General features: G+C 40.6%; 1 protein-coding gene across 2 annotated transcripts in view; it reads right to left on the bottom strand.

The window, feature by feature from the left end:
- stxbp1b (syntaxin binding protein 1b) overlaps nucleotides 1-17,723 on the bottom strand; it is a 49,008-nt gene extending 31,285 nt beyond the window's left edge. For both annotated transcript variants that reach the window (XM_024804592.2, XM_014414615.3), the window contains exons 1-5: nucleotides 17,618-17,723; nucleotides 6,503-6,552; nucleotides 6,300-6,381; nucleotides 3,337-3,413; nucleotides 2,846-2,924 (exon numbers count right to left, since the gene is read on the bottom strand). In XM_024804592.2, the coding sequence (XP_024660360.1) occupies nucleotides 2,846-2,924; nucleotides 3,337-3,413; nucleotides 6,300-6,381; nucleotides 6,503-6,552; nucleotides 17,618-17,654 (325 nt within the window). In that variant the 5' untranslated portion in view covers nucleotides 17,655-17,723. The remainder of the gene's footprint in view (nucleotides 1-2,845; nucleotides 2,925-3,336; nucleotides 3,414-6,299; nucleotides 6,382-6,502; nucleotides 6,553-17,617) is intronic.
- Nucleotides 17,724-20,642: the final 2,919 nt, after the last annotated feature.

The following is a 20,642-nucleotide window of genomic DNA, read 5'->3' as shown; positions in this document are numbered from 1 at the left end:
TAAAAAGAAACACTTAACCTTTTAAGGCTTTCATGACCACATTGTAGATGGCTCTGTTCAGTCAGAACTGGGACCCGCCTGCTCCCCGTTCTCACTAACTGGTGCTATGACTAATATGAAACATTACCAGTGGATGTGTTGAGTCTCAAAGACTTATAACAGCCACGTTTGGTCCATGGCAAATTATTAAAATTTGCTTGACACCACAGACAGATTTAATGGAAATGGTCAGTAGTTCAGACTGACCAGCTCTTAAGTTCCAAACAATGATTCCAATAAAATCCAGAGGAGGAGTTTGGAACGGTCTAATGCCTGGAAATGGTCAAATCAGCCCCATAAAGTTGTCAATTTAAGTTTATGCGTCATTCACCATAAACGATGCTAAAGACCTACTTCATTAATTAGGTGTTGTTATGGAGCCATGTTGCAATGACCATGTCTGAGTTTAATAAAACATTTCCACCAGACCTGTGTCTGTGTGTGCAAACTGTCATGAAATTTGCAGAATGTGTCTGCCTTTAAAAACATAACTCACTTTGTAACATAGCACTGAAGCAGATAAAGGGAAGAAAAGCCTGCACTGCTGTGGAGGTCTTTTATTCATTCAGCTTTCACAGGCGAGAAAAAACAACATGCTGCTGTGGAAGCTGGGCAGACATTACACATGCACAAAACCTAAAACACTCCAAAGGAATGGAAAAAAAGCCAAAAGCACAACCAAAGTCATTTAACACAGTGAAATACTGTGATAGAGACATGCATGATTGGAAATATGTGGAGCATCTGTAGCTGTTTGGGGACCAGGATGTGTTCAGGGGCCCTGTTGTTGTCGTCTCACTCTGACTGTAACCCCTCTGACCAAGTTTGGATAAAGACTCTTTTCCTGTTTTTTTCAAATTAAATTCCTTTTTTGAAAAGCAAATGTAGGCGTACTAAATTCACGTGGATTTGCACGAGTTAAATGACTGTAACTTTGCCCACTTGTCTACAAAGCACCGCTGCAGTGTGGCGTGTTGGACTTTATTAAAATGTGTTTTCAGTATTGTATGATCTAGAGCTGGGCGATATGAGATTTTTTCATATCACTATATGTTTTTTTCATTTCAGGCGATAACGATATCTATCACGATATCAGCCAAATAACTATATTTGTAAGATTTAAATGTGCCGTTGCTCACAAGTAAAATGTGAAATAATCAGCAGCTTGTTTTTAAATATTTATTTCCCATAATAAGTTCAACAGGGTAGATGTACTTAAGGAACATGAGACTTTTTCAGATAAATAAAGGCAAATATTGCAAACTACACAAAAGGCAGCCGCTAAAGCGTTTAAGTTTCAAAATAGAACAAACGAAACAGACTAAACTGTCAATTCCACTTAGAAACAAAATATTAATTCTAAAAATAAATCTTAGTTTGTTTTACAGAAGAACAGACAAAACTGACTAACTTTTGTCAATATCAAATAAACTGAGAACTAAAAGGAAATTCTCAATCTCTCCTTGTTGTATAGCTGAGCTTTTCAAACAGTTTTAACAGTTACTTTAGTCTGACAAAAGCCGAATGACGAATTAGCGCTTCCAGTCAGAGACTGAGGCTACGTCCACACGTACACGGGTATTTTTGAAAACGGAGATTTTCCGTTTTCGTTTTAAAAAATAATCCCGTCCACACATAAAGGCAGAAATGAAGGAAAACGCTGCTATGAACATGCCAAAGCAGCAGGTGGCGCTAGATTCCTAACCGTGCAGAAATGTTGGCCAATCAGAAGTCTAGAAGCCTCGGTGGGAAAAAGTAAACAAAGCTGGGGCATAGAAGCAGAACCGAGTCGTATGTGTGGAGGGACAGTAACTGTGTGTATATGTAAACATTTAAACACTGCAGAGAGTAGAATTAACAGTATTGTAGAAATTCATTTCACCGAAACAATAACGTGGCGCACAGTGTGACGCATGCACCAGTTTATTGTATTTCCAGACTTGCTTTCGGCACAATTTACAGTGCACGCTACTGTTTTTTGTCAGACTTGAAATAGCCGAAATACCTTCACACTACGGAACTTCTATGGCTCTTCCGTTCGACAATCTCTCCGGCGTTGGAACCATCATCTGTTTTCTCTTCGGTCACGCTCGGTTGATTTTTCTAGTCGGCACACTCATTTCCTCCATTATGCGCTGGCTGCTCAAACAAACACACGTGCGGCTTGGCACTTGTGCTGTACGTAACAAGTCACGCGACGTGACGCTGCGGCTGTGATTGGTTCGGCTCTGCGCTACTTAATTTGGATCGGCTGACCTTTTTTTTTTTTTTTTAAGAGAACAAGAGCGGCGAGGTCTATCGCGATAGCTTAATTTCTCTATCGAGTAAAAGTTATATCGCGATACATATCGTTATCGTTCTATCGCCCAGCTCTAGTATGATCTACTATTTTGGACTAGCAGTGGTATTTATTAGTCATAGTGACTCCTCAAAGAGCCTATTTTGCACTATTAAAAGCTGCTAATTATTTTACATTTTGTAAAACTTAAAATTTTAGGATATTTTACTTTCAGTTACATTTATTCAGTTGTATTTATCTCCCAATGGAAAAAAGAAAGACAAAACAGCATCATCCAGCCAGTAACAGCTGTGAAACTATACTGACAGATGAAAAAATACAGAAACCAAAGACACCTGTGAAGATTTTTAAATACAGTAAACGTGCTTCGAGTTAAAGAGAGTAGTGATCCTGATATGGTCTTAACCTCGTTATATAAAGTGTCCTGAGACCACATGTGTTATGACTTGGAATTATATAAATAAAACTAAATCGTGTATGTTGTGGGTGTGATTTTGGTCTACTCACTGTCAGTGAAGAAGACGTGGGCGGCTTTGTACCTCGGAGTCCGAGGGTCTCTGAAGTCCTCAATCACACCCTCGACAGACTGAAAGAGCAAAGACGAACAGACTAATAATTCATTGCTACATTGTTGAGTGAGTTACATATCACTGAAAGCAAACATCAAACTAAATGTATTGTAGTAAAGGATTCAAATCAAAGGAAAGTGTCGTTTCTAATTTGATGGACAAACATTTGCAATGAAGAAAATCACATAATGAGGCTGTAGAGCAGAGGTGTCCAGCTCCAGTCCTCGAGAGCTGCCGTCCTGCAGCTTTTAGATGCATCGCTGCTCCAACCAGCTGAATCAATGGTTATCAAGTTTGACAAAGGCCTGGTAACAAGCCACCCATTTGATTCAGGTGTGTCGGAGCAAGGATGCGTCTAAAAGCTGCAGGACAGCAGCTCTCAAGGACTGCAGCTGGACGCCCCTGCTGTAGAGGAACTGCTTTATTTACCTCGTCTGAGGGTGTGATCAGGTAGATGGCCTCCATGCTGGGCAGAGGTTCACGCCGCTTTGTTATATCTTCGACAACTGAAGTGGATAAAGAGCAAGGTCAGTGCGTTCATCAGGCTGGTTAAAGTCTCATATCCCAATATAAGACACTTATCATCCCAACAACGATATATAATCACAAATCAAAAAATGACATGGCAACATGACATTTGGTTGTTTAGGAAGAGGGGGAAGATTTAGGAGTGACGTGTTGTCTTGTGTAGTTAGTGTGTAGTGTTGTGGATAGTTTTGTGTTGTGTGTCAGAACAATGAGGTGACTGCTGTCTCCAGATAGAAACAGGAGTGATGCACCTGCTGCTGTCAGACCTGCAGGTATCAGGTTGTGATGTTGTACATATAATTTTAAAATTGTCAATTTATTTTTGCATTTAAAGTTATGAAACATGATTCATTAAACATGTTTGTGGTTGTTACAGTAAAAATATAACTTTTTCTACTCGGATTTTATGTGTTTTGTCTGATTTTAGATCAATTGTGTTAATACAATATGTCAAAATGAAAACATAACTGTAAATTCAGACACGTGAGGTTGTGCTGAAAAGGATGATACCAAACAAGGCAAATAAATACTTTTTAAAGTTGAAATGTGGAGGAAACATCAAAAGGGTTAAACGTTTTTTTTTTTTAAGTAACGAAATAGTTACTTTTCAAGTAATTAATTACTTTTAGAATCTTGTAACTCGGTTACTAACTCAGTTACTTTTTTTGAAGAAGTAACTAGTAACTATAATTAATTACTTTTTCAAAGTAACTTGCCCAACACTGCTGACTCGTGTGATTAAAGGATCCCCTCTTGGGGACACTCCCCCAGGACTTAAATCTGGGACTCTCCACCACTCGACATTAGAACTGACGAAGCTTCTACATGTGGCGGAAATTAGCTTTCTCCAAAACACCTCTGATATTAGTTTTGACGTTTTCCATTAAATGGATGGTTCTTAAATTTAACTTAATATCTGAGTTGTTTTTTTTGGGCAGCACGGTGGCACGGTGGTTAGCACTGTTGCCGCACAGCAAGAAGGTCCTGAGTTCAATTCCTCCATCAGGCCGGGGTCTTTCTGTGTGGAGTTTGCATGTTCTCCCCGTGTTTGCGTGGGTTCCCTCCGGGTACTCCGGCTTCCTCCCACCGTCCAAAGACATGCAGCTTGTGGGGATAGGTTAATTGATTAATCCAAATTGTCACTAGGTGTGAATGTGAGTGTGAATGGTTGTCTGTCCCTGTGTGTTGGCCCTGCGACAGACTGGCGACCTGTCCAGGGTGTACCCCGCCTTTCGCCCTATGACAGCTGGGATAGGCTCCAGCGCCCCCCGCGACCCTGAAAAGGATAAGCGAATGGATGGATGGATCTGAGTTTTTCTTAATTTTAGACTAGTTGTTAGTGGAATTTTTTCCACAGTTAGTCAACTAAGAAATTAATGGCCAGTAACATCCCTAATCATTACGTTTGGTATGTAGCCCACATGCATCATCGCAGCAGTACTCCCAAATGAGCTGTTGGACGGAGCTTCGTGTGATCTGCCTTTTGGCAAAGCAATTGGCTGGAAAAAGTCGACACATTCAAGGGATTTCATCACACCGTCACTACCTGGTGCCATGTTTCTCACAGTTAAAGTACTATTTAGTCAGCAATGTTCTGGTGGGAACGGATACCAAAGCCTGTCTTTAATCTGACATTTTTATTCAAAATGGTGAACTCATAAAAGACAGCTTTTTTTATTGGAACTTGCAAAAGTAAAAAACAATACTGGAACACACCTGTTGGTAGAATGCAACAAGGAACTGAAGAAAACAGAAGGCTTAAATACACACATGAGGACAATGAACAGGTGAACAGAATCTAACGAAACACAAAGGGGGAAGTAAAACTGGCACATGACTGATGGATTGGAAAGTAAGACACGTACACCGGGCATGGGATACGTAGGGAAGACTAAACAGCCGGTATTCAACAGACTGCTATAAGAAAAATAAACATGAAGTCAAACTCTGGGACTAGATCACAACTACGAACATTGAACTCCAGCATGTAATTCACAACATAATTACAAGAACACTGGAAATCAATAAGAAACTTTAAACTGAGAACAGAGGAAAATAAACTAAACACTGGATCAACGACCGAGGAACCGCACAGCTGATCTTATCCTTTTCTAATATTTCAATTACCTTGCAAAAAAATAAATAAATATAGAAATATTTTCACACTGTAAACACTGTTGGATACATTTAACTTAATTAGAAATTAGAGTTAAATTTGATTTATTTAAAACAGATTAAACTAACTACACAGCTACAGGTCAAGTGTATGGAAGCCCGTTTCCGTCACTAAATAAAAACAAAACAGCTAGTATCCATAACTCAAAATTTCGAGTTAGTTTTCTCAAAATTTCGAGTTAGCTCTGCCAATCAAAAATATACGTGAATGAGGTCGCTTTCTTGTTACCCGGAAGCATATGGCGCAGAGGAACGCGCACTCAAAAACGGATCCCAACAAATTGGCGCTTTCGCGAGTACGTTTGCTGATAGCAACACCATGTGATTCAGCTAATAACACGGGGATTTCATCATTTGTGAAGCCAGGCTGAAAACACTCAGCAATCTGTGCATTCACGACTGGATGTAATACCGGTAGCTTAGCTGTAGCATTTGTAGCTGAGGCTTCAGCTTCCGGGTAACGAGGAAATGACGTCATTCACGTAGATTACTGATTGGCAGCGCTAACTCGAAATTTCGAGTTACTTTTCTCAAAATCTTGAGTTAATAAATTGGAATTTTGAGAAAATAACTCAGAATTTCGAGAAAATAACTCGAAATTTTGAGTTATGGATCTTTTTTTTTTTTTTTGTGGCGGAAACGGGCTTCCATACAAGTGAGCTGGGTGTGGCTGGGTTGGTAGTACTTACTAGTGATTCCCTCAGACATGATGTCTGTCATCTTACAGCAGGAGGACACCATCCTCATGCTCAGCTTGTCCACCACCAAAACCTATAATAAAATCACACATAGCAAAGGAAACTACTATATCTGATACTTAATGAATGTCTTTGTTTATCTTTGAATCACAGATATCCAACTTCGTATGAATAATGATGTTAATGACAATTACCTTCCATTTTCCTTTTTCTCTTGCCTTCTTGATGACGTTGTTCATTATCTCTGTAAACAAAACATTTTGTGTATATTGTACAGTTCAATCAAGAGTTAGAGCATTTTCACACATCAGGTCATAAATCTGCCAGTTGCCCATTTTTGATATTCCAGTCTTAATAATTAACAGACTAGTTTGTGCAAACCTAGAAAATCTGCTGCCTCGTCCAGTTTATTAAGTGTTCGGCTGTTGTTGCTAAATTAAAAAAAAACCAGCTGAACTGAAATTGAAAATTTCCAACCTACAATTCCATTGTGACTGGGCCATATCATACTGTTCACGGTAATACCGGTACAATGTTAGGCAACGATAAGAAAATGAAATATCGCGTTAGAATATGGGTAAAACCCGCATGTGCAGTGCCTTTGTTTTCATACGCACATGGCCGAAAAAGCATGGCGGCAACGGAGAATGAGAATGGAGAAAGCGGATCGTTGAGTGAAACGGATGAACCAGAATAGGTTTGTAAAAATGGAGCCACTTCAGTGATGTGGAAGTGGTTTGGTGTTTGTCCGTCAGTCCCAAAGTCAAACGAACACTGCAGCGTCACTGAGAGTTAAAAACTGTCTAAATTCTTTCATCTTTAATAAAACGATCAGCGTTGCTGCTTTACCAGGTGTAACTATGAAGTTTAGCATCCAGGCATCCATGAAAACAGAATTTATTACATTTAACGGAGTTAGAAGTTAGCAGGTGGTTAACGGAAGTTAGCTCGCTAGTTTCGCTAGTTACCTAAACATGATATAGCATGTTCTGTCTGAGAGATTTCTGAAAAAATTCAAATGTACAGCTCTGCTGTCACTTCCAACATAAATGAAGACAGGAAACTAAACAGCAGAGATGTTTGTAAAGTTACTGAAGTTGGGCTAGCTGCTATATAATGATGTGCTACGTGATCGCTAGCGACACAGCTATGTTAGCATAACATAAACAGTGAAGCTGCAGGATTTAAGCTAACACTTTTCCACTCGATAAAAGTTAATGTGAAGGTTCCTGAGGGTTAGAGACAAATACAGTCGCATGGCAGGATGCTGTAAACGCTAGCAAAGTTGTGGAGTTGCATTTTGTCTCACATCAATTATATCGTCAGTTATATCGTTATCGCAAATTTTCAAATCTATATCGTGATAAATATTTTTGGCCATATCGCCCTGCTCTAATTGTGACTTCTGTCCACCTTGGCTAAGTTTGGTCTTATAACAGAAATGTAAAATAAAATCTGGAGAGTGCAGTGTAGTTACAGTTTTGAGCGTCTTCAGAGAAGCGGCGACCACTGAACATCACATAGACATAAATGAGTATGCTGAGACAGTGACATATGCATTGGAGATGCCACCATCATCAAAATTGTCACAACATGCACTAACCAGAAGCCATGCTTTACTGCAGGCGTTCAAGAACTACTGAAAGCACGGGTTGGTGCCTTCAAGGCCAACGACGAGGCAGCGCTCAGACTGACAAGACCCGATCTGTGCTGGGGCATCAAGCTAACAAAGCCTGAGTGCTCAAAGAAAGTCAGTGATTACTTCGCCTGCTCAAGAGATTCTCAGCGAATGTGGCAAGACATCCAAGCCATCATTACAAGGCCCCGCCTCTCTGCCAGAAGCACTTAATTCATTCTACGCCAGGTTTGAGACTCAAAACAAGGAGCCAGCACAGAAAACCACCCCTCGCCAGACAAACGAGTGCTGTCCCTGTCCACGATGTGAGAAGGAGTCTCGCTAAAGTCACCCCACAAGCTGCTGCACCAGACAATATACTGTCCTCACAGCCTGTGCTGATCAAGGTTCAAGGTTCAAGGTTCTTTATTTGTCACATGCATAGTTATACAAGTATAACACACAGTGAAATGTAGCCTGACACGCTCCTCGACATGTGCAAAAATTGGGGGGGGGGGGGGTGTAGAGGAAGAACATTATATATATATATATATATATACATACATATAGTATATACACTGGGTGAATGTGCAGTAGTAGCAGCAAGCAGGTGAATTCTGTACATTAATATGAATAGACATCTGACTATTTTACAGGATAGACAATATAAACATATTTAAAATTAAAGGAATTGAAATGTACATTGTGCCTTGGTTTAGTGTCTGGAAGAGTCCTGTCTCAGTCAATTATAGATGATGTGAGAGGGCGGGTGTGTGTGTTTAGGGCACGGATGGCTTGGGGATAGAAGCTCCTCTTGAGTCTCTCTGTCCTTGCCCAGAAGATGCGGAACCTTCTACCAGATTGCAGAAGTTGGAACAGTTTGTTGCCAGGATGGGACGGGTCCTTCAGTATCTGCTCTAGTCCGGCATCTCCTGGTGTAGGTGTCCTGAAGCGGGGGGAGAGTAATCCTGCAGCAGCGTTCTGCTGTACGGATCACTCTCTGGAGAGCTTTTTGGTCCTTCACACAGCTGTTCCCAAACCACGATGTCATGTTCTGTGTGAGGATGCTCTCCACAGCGCCTGTATAGAAAATCCTGAGGATCTTTGGAGAGACCCTGAACTTCCTCAGTTGTCGTAGGTGATACAGGCGCTGCCTAGCCTTTTTGGTCTGGACCTGAATGTGGGCAGCCCATGTCAGGTCTGAGGAGATGTGAACACCAAGATACTTGAAGGACTGCACCCTCTCCACTGGAGCTCCATTGATGATGATGGGCTTGTAGTCTCTGTGCTGACCCCTTCTGAAGTCCACCACCAGCTCCTTGGTCTTGCTGACGTTCAGCTGGAGGTGGTTGTCCTGGCACCACGATGCCAGATTCTTCACTTCATCCATGTAGGCCGCCTCATCGTCAGCTGACTGACGTCCGAGCAGACGTCTTCAACATCTCCCTGAACCAGTGGTTCTCAGTCTTTTTACATCATTCCTCACATGGCAGAAATATTATCCCCCCGAAGGATTCACTGAATCCGTCAGTAATTTTTGTTTTAAACAAACAACTTTCATTTCAAGCAACTAACTTTTGTCACTCGACTGCTTCATTCGTCTGCAGCACTTCTTCAAAAAAGCAACAAGTTAAACAGAATGTGAACATCGCCAAACATGGAAAAATAAAGTTCAGTCTTAGTCTTATAAAAACAAAAGATCCAGAAACTGGTGAGCAGAGATGAAAAATATATAATTTAGTGAGAGTTTAATACTACTCACTGTTAGTGGCTGCAGGGAGCCTGTTTTTGACGGCAGAGCTGCGGCAGGGCGTGATGGTGTGGACCGAAATGACAAAAAAAAAAATTCAAATTCTCTCGAACAAATGGGTCTGCCTTAAAAACCAAAATACAGCCCGATAACTTTCACTTACAGAGGTCGTGCGAAACAAATCAATCAAGTCCAACTTCACGTCCATATCGTCCAGCTTTTTGAGCAGTTGTCTCCTTTCAATATCAAACCTCTGACAATTCAAGGAAACATGTTCTATTGTTTCCTGTTCCCTGCTGCAGCCACACTCCCCTGTACAGTGTTTACCTGTTAAAAACAATGTGCTATTTAAACCAGTGTGTCCGAATCTCAGTCGAGATATAATCGTCTCCTCTCTCCTGTTTCGGCCTGTACTTCTCATTTCCCCCACTTTCCTTTGGATTTTATAAAACCATCGCCCTTTCCTCTCCTCCTCCCATTGCTTCTGCCACCTTTCCTTCATTTTGTATCGTATTCTACTCTTGAGCTCCGTCCTACTCACACTAATATCTACCATCGGTCTCCTCGTTGCGACTTTTGCTGTCCAGTCTGTTTCATTTCCTTTAACTCCATGATGCGCTGGTATCTATAAGAACGTGACCATAAGCCCCATCATAACAAGTCTGAACAATGTTTGCTGGATCTCTATCAGAATGTCAGTCTGCAGTCTGAGTGACTGTCTTGCAGACCGGCCAGTGATGAGCTCGAGTCTGAACATATCACAGATCTTAGTGGTTTTGTTTCTTCAATCCACTGGACTGCTAACAATAATGAAACCATTTCTCCTGTGCACACTGATAAATCGTCACTGATCCTTTTCCCCACCTTGATATTAAACTCAGGAAGTATAAATGCTATCCCGCTTTGGTTGGCTGTATTCTTTGATGCATCTGTGTAGATTTTGACTATAATACTGATTAATATATTCCTGCACTGTATGTGAATTTAAGAGACCCAAAGCTCTTCAATTGTGTTTTCTCTTTTTCCCAGCACGGTTGGAAAACAGTTTTTGTCGGATGATCTTGACCACGTCCTTGTAAACTTGCCCAGTAAGTCAGTGTCAGTTGCTCTCTTCTTGTTTGTAATGGCATTTCCCCCATTTCTACCTGTACAGCTGCTGCAGATGTTGTTTTGAATGCACCTGTGCAGAGTCTTAGCGCCTGATATTGGATACTATCCAACTTACGAAGACTTGTTCTGGCAGCAGAATTATATACTACACACCCATAATCCAATACTGACCTAATCAACCCAGTATATAAAGCTTTTAAAGATTTCCTATCAGCCCCACAGTCAGTTCCCACTAAGCACCTCATTATATTAAAACTTTCTTGCATCCGTCTATTATTTTCTGAATATGTACAGTCCATGTCACCCTTTCATCAAACCACAACCCCAAAAACTTAAATTGTTTTACCCTTTGTAATGCTTGTCCATATAATCTGACCCTGATGTCAACACCAACTCTTTTTCTCGTAAAAACATTATTTAGTCTTATCAGCTGAGAGTTTAAACCCCCATTTATATGAGCTGTGATTGCCGCCTGTACTTTCTTTACCAAAAAGTCTAACCGTCGTCCTCTTGCCCACATCGCCCCATCGTCTGAAGAAAGTGAAAACCCCGTTCCACCCTCTATGTTCTTAAACACATCATTTATCAGCAGTGAAAACAATAACGGGCTAACTATGCTTCCTTGTGGCGTTCCATTTTTTCCATTTTAACTCCTCCCAATCCTCACGATAACTTGCGCCCCACCTGTCAGAACTCTTTAAGAACCGCTGCCCTGAGCCAAGCTGCTGTGTCACAGACAGCTGCAGCCTCGGAGCTCAAAGGCTGCCGCCCACTAATACTTACTCCAATCATCATGAAGTCAAAGCAAATCAACAGACGATGCGATCTCACTGGCACTCCACCTGGCCCTGTCACACCTGGATCAACGTAACGCCCACGTAAGAATGCTGTTCACTGATTTCAGCTCAGCATTCAACACCATCATTCACCAACAGCTGATCAGCAAGCCTGCCCTGCTCCACTGCAACTGGATCCTGGACCTCACTGATAGACCCCAGAGAGCACAGGTTGGAATCCAACACCATCACACTGAGCACGGCCCCCTCCCACCCTGCAGGCACGTGTGCTGAGACCGCTACTCTTCACGCTGCTGACCCACAAATGCACCTCCAGCTCCAACAAAAACTACATTATCAAGTTTGCAGATGACACCAGAGCGCTGGGACGATGATGATGCTGCTGCTTACAGAGAGGAGGTGCAACAGCTGGCACTTTGGTGCAAGGACAATAATCTATCTCTGCATGTTGGCAAAACAAAAGCATTGCTGGTGTCACAGCAGAGAGACCGCTCTTACTGACACCATCTGTTTGTTGTTTTCTTACCTTCTTTGTTTCTTTTAAGTAATCCAAGCACTTTATAAAGTGCTTTATTTATGAAGAGCTTTAAAATAGCCAGCACAGCATGAAAGTGTGGTACAGTAAATAAGACAATAGAATAAAATAAAAAATAAATAAATAAATAAAACACATAATGAATTAAAATTAAAACAGACCAACATAGAATCAACTAAACTAAACTAAACACCAACATCTCACGTGGTGTCAAAGGTCAGGGTGAAGAGCTGGGTTTTCAGGAGTGATTTAAAAACAGGCAGAGAAGAAGCCGTCTGATCTCTAAAGGCAGCTCGTTCCACAGTTTGGCAGCTGCTACAGCAAAAGCAGGATCTCCTCTAAGTTTACGCCCAGTCCTGGGTACATGCAGGAGCAGCTGATCAGCTGACCTGACAGAGCGGGTGTATGAGGCTGTAGCAGCTCAGAGAGATAACATGGGGCGAGGCCATGGAGAGCTTTAAAAGCAAATAAATGAATTTTAAAATGAATCCTAAAAGGAATGGGCAGCCAGTGACGTGGAGCTGAAATAGGAGAAATGTGCTCAAACTTTCGAGTTCCAGTTACAAGACGAGCTGCAGCATTTTGCCTCCTCTGTAGACGAGTAACCTATGAAGCACTGACCCCTTTATAAAGTCCAGCAGTCCAGCTGAGTGCTAACAAAGGCCTGGATCACTGTCTCAAAGTGCTGCTGTGACAGAATTGGTTTTATTTTAGCAGCTGTCAACGTGATTGAGCAGCTGGGGATTTTAATCTTAATGTTGACACCTCGGTATAATAAATTAACATGATTTTATAAAGCATGTTACTGGGCTTACACATAACTGTGGACATTCTTCAGTGTTAATGAGTTCATATTAAATGTATTTATTTGTATCAGAACAATTAGGTATTTTCTTTGATATCATGTTTCCAAGTAAACAAGCAGGAGCGTTCTCAATGAGAAACATTTTCAGAAATGTTCCTTCTATCTCAGACAGGAAAGACTAGAGAATCATTTTAACCTTCTTTGCATGTCCACTCTAGGTTCCTGCAGCTTTTAAGGTAAAGAAGAAATGTGGTGCTTGTTGGTGGCCTGGATCAATAAAGACATTCACATTCTTAAAAGACAATCCTGCAGACTGGAACTGGATGGATGAAGATGAATCATCATCATATACATCACCAAGAGATGAAAGCTTTGATGATCACGTTAAGATTAAAGTTTCTAAACTTTTTTAAAGAATAAAATGAATCAAATCAAATAAAAAATTCTAACTCTTGCTTGTTTTATTGATAATATTTTTCCCATAACTTCTCAGTGATGTTTTCATCCTTGACTGCTACGATTACAGTCCACATGCTATAAAAGTGACCTCAGTTGTATTTTTACTCAGTTGTATATAGAATTTGTATTCTATTTTTATCCTATTGTATATTTTATTCTATTTTATTCTACTGTATATTGTATTGTATTTTATTCTATTCTCTTCTGTACAGTTGTGTACAGTCTATTATTCTTATTGTATTCTAATTTTTGCTATATAACTTTTGCACTGTCCACTTCCTGCTGTGACAAAACAAATTTCCCACGTGTGGGACTAAGAAAGCTTATCTTATCTTATCTTATCTTATCTATTATAACTGTCTTCAGCCTTCTGAAACATGCAGTCAGAACAACATCTCAGTCAGGGTTTGGACAGTCCTGAGACTGTGCTTGTTAGGGTGATATCATAGCTCACTGTGTTGCAGCAATACTGATGAATGTTCTGTTCTTGTACTATGTGACCCAAGTGTAGCATTTAATATAGTGGATCATTACAGTTTCATAGTGAGGCTGTAGCACTGGGTTGGTATATCTACGACAGCTCTGCAGTCGTTTAAATCATATTTTGTATGTTTTTCCATATTATGCAGCGGAGTCCCCCAAAGGTCTACACTGTATATGCTACCACTAGGTCACATTATACTGGCATATGACATTTAATAAGACTGCTGTGCTGATGGCAGCTCTGCATTCCAGTGAGAGCCACTGATTGAGCAAACCTTTCCCACTCTATACACTGTCTAACAGATGTGTGCAAAGGTCCTGAAGTTAAACTAAGATGAAACAAAAACTGTTATTATTGGTTCAGAAAAGCTACATCGGGCATCAAGTCCTCTACAGGTCTTTTATGTACACATGTAAAATCAGTTGGGGGTAATTTTCCACTCTAATCTCATCTTTGAGAAACACACAAACATGGTCACAGACGTGCTGCTGCCACCTCAGGAATAATGCAAGGAGCCATTCAAAGCTGAATTTTAGTTCTATTCAGGCATCACAGATGCTTTTATTTTGCTCTCGGTCAGAAGATTTTTAATACTCTTGTAGCAGGTATAAATCAGAAACTATTCATTTGACACCAGACTTTGCCAAATTGCAGCAAAGCTTATTATTTCACCTTGGTGCATTCACTGCGAGGATGCTGCTGACATGTGTGCAGCCACCTGTCCCCTCACCTGATTGGTTAATGTACTTTGGATACTTTTATTGGACTTTTCAACTCTGAGCAGTCAAAGCACGTTTTGCTCTAAGCCACATTCAAACAGCATTTTGATTATCATGCAAACACTTACGCCGATAGATGCATAACAGCGAATCTTCTGTTTGAATCAGGTTTGATACTTGAACTTTCACAATGGTCACAGCTCAGGAGATCTCCCACAGAAATGTAAGCACTGAACTGACGTCAGTGATTTTACATGTTTGGCTGTGTGGATGTCAAATTTGTAACATAAATCCTTTTTCAGAGCTTGTGTCTAATTTTAATTACAAATTATAACAATTTAACCATAAAATAGAAAATAATAGCAGTGCAACATGTATGAACAATACACTGATTAGACTTCAAAGTTATTTCCATATTTGCAGACCAATGACATGGGCTGAAGAACGACTGGTTACATTTGGTGAATCATAAGCGTCCAAGCTTCTGGCGCAGCTGTCGTGGTTTGAGTTCAATAGTCTTTCTAGTTTTGTATGTTTGTTAATCTTTGGATTCAGGTTCTGTTAAAGTTTAGTTTTCTTCTTTGCCCAGTTTGTTTTTGTCTGGTATTAAAATCGAATGTTTGACAATTTAAAATATTTCGTTATGAAGAATTTGCAAAACACTAGAGAACTAGGAAGGGAAAAAATACTGTTTTCACAGAGACAGAGTAACACAAAGAGACATTTCTAAAAGATATTAGTTCATTCTTTTTTCTTTTATTGTTTTTTAAGCAGAGCAAATCTAGTATTTCCCAATATTCTGTTAAAATGTGTCAAGGTTTCCCTTATTGGGGATTTAAGCACATGTCCAGGATGTGAGAATGAGCACGGAGAGACTGAGAGACAGGCCCACTGCAATTGTTGCCTCTAATCTGCTCCCAATCCTCTTACCCCATCCACTACTCCCTACTGCCCACAGCTATTTCTGTGTCAGCGGACGTGACATCACAGGAAAGCAGCATACATGGCTGCATCAGTGTGCGCACACACACACACACACACTGATAAACACAAACACTTGCTCTCCAAAATAAGTCTACATATCATGTTCCTCCAAAAGGTATCGTTAAGCTTGAAGAGCTGCTGTTCAGCTGACATAAGCACATTGCAGTGACATGACAGTCACACAGTGAGGCCAGCCATCTCATGCAGGAATTTACAATAACTGTAAATGATCGATTTAGGCACATTATTTGTGACACAACACCTCGATGAGCCGATACACCTTTATCAGGTAGACCAAGCTACATGACGAGAAAAGCTATTGTCAGAGACACACTACAGTGAAGTCAGTGAATAGTCCTGTTTATCCAATTAGTCCGCTGGATTAGGTGTAAGTGCCTGTGGAAGAACGGAGCACCGCCTGACGGGCAGCAGGCACAGTCGGCTGTTGCTTCAGTTCTAGCTCTCCTATTCACTATTCTCTTTCCTGACAAACACTGTCATCATGTTGTACAGTGTGTTCATGAGAGACAACGTTTTGATGTTTGGGCAACATAAACTAAATCCCTCATCTATGGTCATGACTTTGGTCTGCAGACAGATAACCTGTTGGGCACTCCCTCTGACATCACAGCCTCACTATCATTCATTCTGATGTGACCCTTCACTGCTCAGATTCACCTGGAAGTTTCTGGACTCGCAGACAGTCTCTGTGATCACGACGCATTCTCAGATGAGAGCATGAATGCACTGTAATGTGAATACTTTGTTTTCTTCTGTTGAAGCATGTGTGCAGCTCAATGTTACCATTATTTTCTCTGAGGATCCTCAACCAAGGCAGCTGTGAGCATTACATGCTTACAGCTGTCTAATTCTCTGCATAGATTTCAAGGTTTAAAACATGAAATTTCCACCCAATGAAACTCGACATAGACGATTTTCAGGGGATGCTCATGAGAGCAGGGGACGAGTCTTTGTGTCGTAAATATCGTGACGCCTACACCTGTGCTTTCATCCAACGACTTTTCTTAGGATTTAAGTACTTTACAGTATTGCATTAGTATTTTTCTGAGCGATTGTTACCTTGTGATTTTGTTTTTAAATAACACTTGATTTTCAGTTGTTTTCCAGCACAGCTGTCTCATTTCCATCACAATCTAAACAATACGACTGTTTGACAGCAACTGTCTGATTTTTGATTTTCTTTGATGAATTTCTTCAACATCCTTTAAATAGCCTAAATCTCTGCCTTTAAATGGAAATATGATCTGCATAGAGCTGTTATACTGGTCTAGAGTAAATGTCAGACCTTTCCTGTCCGTGTACGGCCATGTCACTGCTAACATGTATTTAAATTGTGACAGTATTTCAATAACTTGCACAGTCACTATCCAAAGGCTTGATAGGTTGTAACCAGTTTTATTAATATGGTTACTCAATGAGTTAGTGAAGGCGCATCACTGCCAAGTTCACTGAACCTCCCTTTAGCCGTTTGGGTGCGTGCTGTTTTTGGAAGTCTAAAGATGCGCTGGTGCGATTTATTAAGCGCAACTAACACAAATCGAAAATCAGTGAGCACAGTTTGGAATTACCAAACTGTGCTCACAACTACCGTGGAATCAATGCACGAGGGGAAGAAACAGGTCTGGGATAGTAAAGGCAGTATAAACTAAGGCTTCTTCGGTTATTGAGGCAGCCAGAGTCGGATCTGTCCTCCTCCACCTCTGGTCTTCCCCAGAGAATTATGTCAAAGCATTTAATCCGCACAAAGATTAGCGCGACCGGATTTACATCGGACCTGGGCTCCATGCTTTTACACTGACAACACAATAACGGGCAATAACGGCAGAATTTAGCAGAACACCAGCGAATAGTGCAATTAATTCACTGCCTGCGACACTTCAGATGTTATGAGCAGATGCTTTGCTCCAGTGATTCCGTGCGTCTTAGCGCACCAACATTTCATTAATAAAAAGTAAGGAGCAGCTCGGCCCCACGTTACAACAACAATCAGAATAAAAATAAGAATTAAATAAGAATAAAAATTTTTTTACTTTCTCCAACAATGGCTTTTAGTCCCAGCGGTGCCATGATGATCCCGTCAGTGCGCGTCCTGCTCTCCAAAGAAAACCGAGTGGAGCTATTACTACTGTAAAGCTCATCATAGTAAGTAACACCCAGTCGTTCCAGTTAAATTCAAAATAAAAGCCTCCAGTTAGGCGAGCATAGCAAAACAGGCTAAACGGGAGAGAGAGAACCTCTCCTGAGGTTTCAAGTCAAATCATGCAGGCGAGCTGGTTTCCTGGTTTCCCTTTAACAAAATACTGAATAGCAAGTGTTCTAAAGTAAGTCAACTAATACATATCAACAACTCCTCCTTCATCCTAGATTTTGGAATAGGTAGAATAAAGTAAACTGAAAATGTGATATCCTGTAAGCTCTAGTTTGCTCCACCAAATAGCTTACAGGAGTGAAACTAACATGAAAATGGTCAAAAAGATGTGATGAGCAGAAAACGCTGAAGTTCGCTGCACTGAACTGCAACATAAGTGTAATCTGTTTGGACACTTTTGACTTAAAGGGGCTATATTGCAAACCAGGCAATATATTATTATTATTATCATTATTATTGTTATTATGAAAAATGTAAAGTAGGTGTTTTACTTGTGGATGTAAAAAATCTAGATTATCAGGTCAAGTTTTGTCCCTAAATTGTCAATTTCCCACAGACTGAAATTTAAGTACTTTTATTTTGAAACTCTGGAAAGCCTCGTCCGCGCCTCGATTATGAGCCCTTACATGAAAATGAAATAATGGATCGGGGATAATAAATCAGTATTAGGTATATATAATGTGAGTTTATATCTAATGTACATCAAGAGTTACTGAGATGATTATGGTATGATGGCGCACTTAGACGCTGTTTGGTGTCCACGCGAGGGCAGCAGAAGACAAGTCAACGCTCTCACGCGTACTCAGTGCAGAGTTACGCGGAATAGTAGAGATGCTGCAGAATATACATTTAACTTGTGAGTTCAAATATCCACAAATGTGAGCCAGAAGGACAGAGGAGAGTAAAATGTTTTATTTTGAAAAACAAATCATTTTACGACACTCTTTATTGTTTATTTGTTTTGTTTTTATTTGTAAATTTTCTACTGTGCTAACCAACCTGAACCAAATGTTTCACTCACCTTCAGTAATGTAGCTTTTCCAGTATCGCTGTTATGTTGTCTCAGATTTTTCGAAACGTGTTTGTAGAAGATATTTATCAATTGTTGGTGTAGTGAAAAATATAGTCTAAAATCAGGGGTCAAATGAGCTGTGGGCCGCTGCTGGCACTGTCGTCTCATTGGAGGGCCACTTTAGTGTTCAAGTAACACAAACAAACAAACAAACAAACAAACAAACATCCACAAATGTTTCTGAAAATGTTTTGTTTGTTTTTTAAAATTCAAGTATTGAACGTGAACACAGATTCTTTTTCTTCCCTCTTAACTGAAGCCTCTCTGTCTGTGCAGACACTTGGCAGCGCTTCTGCCATCATTTTGTTCGCATTTAACAAAATATGAATGCAGACACAAGTGTACACATTAGTTTGCTTAGGGGAAGTTTATGTGGTTTCTTTGAGCGTGAGTCCATGAGATTGGTGAGTTACAAGATATTTCTTGTGTAAGAAGGAAAGAAGGAAAGCCTGTCTGTTTTATCGCTGGACATCTTCCTTTTACACGTTTTATCAATTTGGTTTTTTTGCCTGTCCCGTTTGGATCTTTAGCCATCAGAATTATTGTCTGACGGCCAAGAAAGATGCCCAACTGATTTACTCTACCAAGTGGATCATCACAGCCTTGCCATATTGGTCCATTTGGTTGACCTTTGTTATTATTATTATTTCTTTTATTTTATTTCAAGTTGTTACAGACGGGACAGACATGACTGGGGGATAAGAAAGGGAGAGAGAAAGAAAAACAGAGGGGAAGAAGGACCGTAAGAGAATACATAAAAAACAAGGAAACAAAAACAAGCAAAAGAGAGCAACACAATAAACACACTAAACATGACACCACAGCAATAACCTAGATAACTGTAACTAACAGTAAATACTAAATATTGAATGTTATTGTGTAGTACGCAGCACCGACAAGTAAGAAATACGTATTTATGTCCATGTGCGTAATGTGCCACGGGTCACCCCAAGCAGCACCCTGAGGCTGTACGCTAAGTGGAAGGAAGGAGGCCGGGTGAGTGTCAGCACCACAGTCCAGGACGAGACAACAAACATCCACGAATACATCAGGAAGATGAGCCCAACCGACCGCGTGCTCAGTGAATACCTCAGGCAGCAGAAGCCCAGGAATGAGGAGGAAGAGGAGGAACCATCATGGAAGGACAGGCCCCTGCACGGTATGTACCACCGGCAGATAGAGGAGGTGGCTGATATCCAGAAATCCTACCAGGCTGGACAAAGCTGGACTGAAAGACAGCACAGAGGCACTAATCATGGCAGCACAGGAACTGGAACGCCATAACCAAGTGTCCAGCATAGTATACAGAAACATCTGTGGCGAATATGGAGGGGATATGGGAATATGGGAGTCCTGAGGTCAAAATAGGAGACGCCCCCCAGCGTGGTGAAGTGGCCGAGCTAAGATCCTGTGGGCCGAAATGATATTTAACGACAGTAATTTTAATATAGTTTTAGAGGCAGGAACATGAATTCTTCAAACTCATTTTGTAATAAAACTGTAATTTATCATTTTGCTGTTTTCCTTCTTCTTCCATCTTCCATCAAACATTAATGATGGAAACGTTTGTTAATCAACAAAAACAGTGTAAAATTACAGAAACAATTATCCTTCGAAGCTTTTCTTGATCTTATGATGTTTTCCATCGAGGTGAAGGAAAAGGAAAATAATAATGGTGATTGTGTTGGCCTCAGGATTTCTTTGTATCATGGCTACAGCCCTGTGGTCGCTATTTGCTGCGGTTGGCGAACAAGGTGCATTACCGCCACCTTCTGGACTGGAGTGTGGCTCAGTCAGTTTATACATCTATATTCTCATATAAACACCACTTGCT

This window comes from Maylandia zebra, linkage group LG12, assembly GCF_041146795.1.
Source record: "Maylandia zebra isolate NMK-2024a linkage group LG12, Mzebra_GT3a, whole genome shotgun sequence".
In the NCBI taxonomy this organism is placed as follows: Eukaryota; Metazoa; Chordata; class Actinopteri; order Cichliformes; family Cichlidae; genus Maylandia; species Maylandia zebra.
Note: the sequence above shows the minus strand (reverse complement) of the source record. Positions and strands in the feature narration are given on the sequence as shown.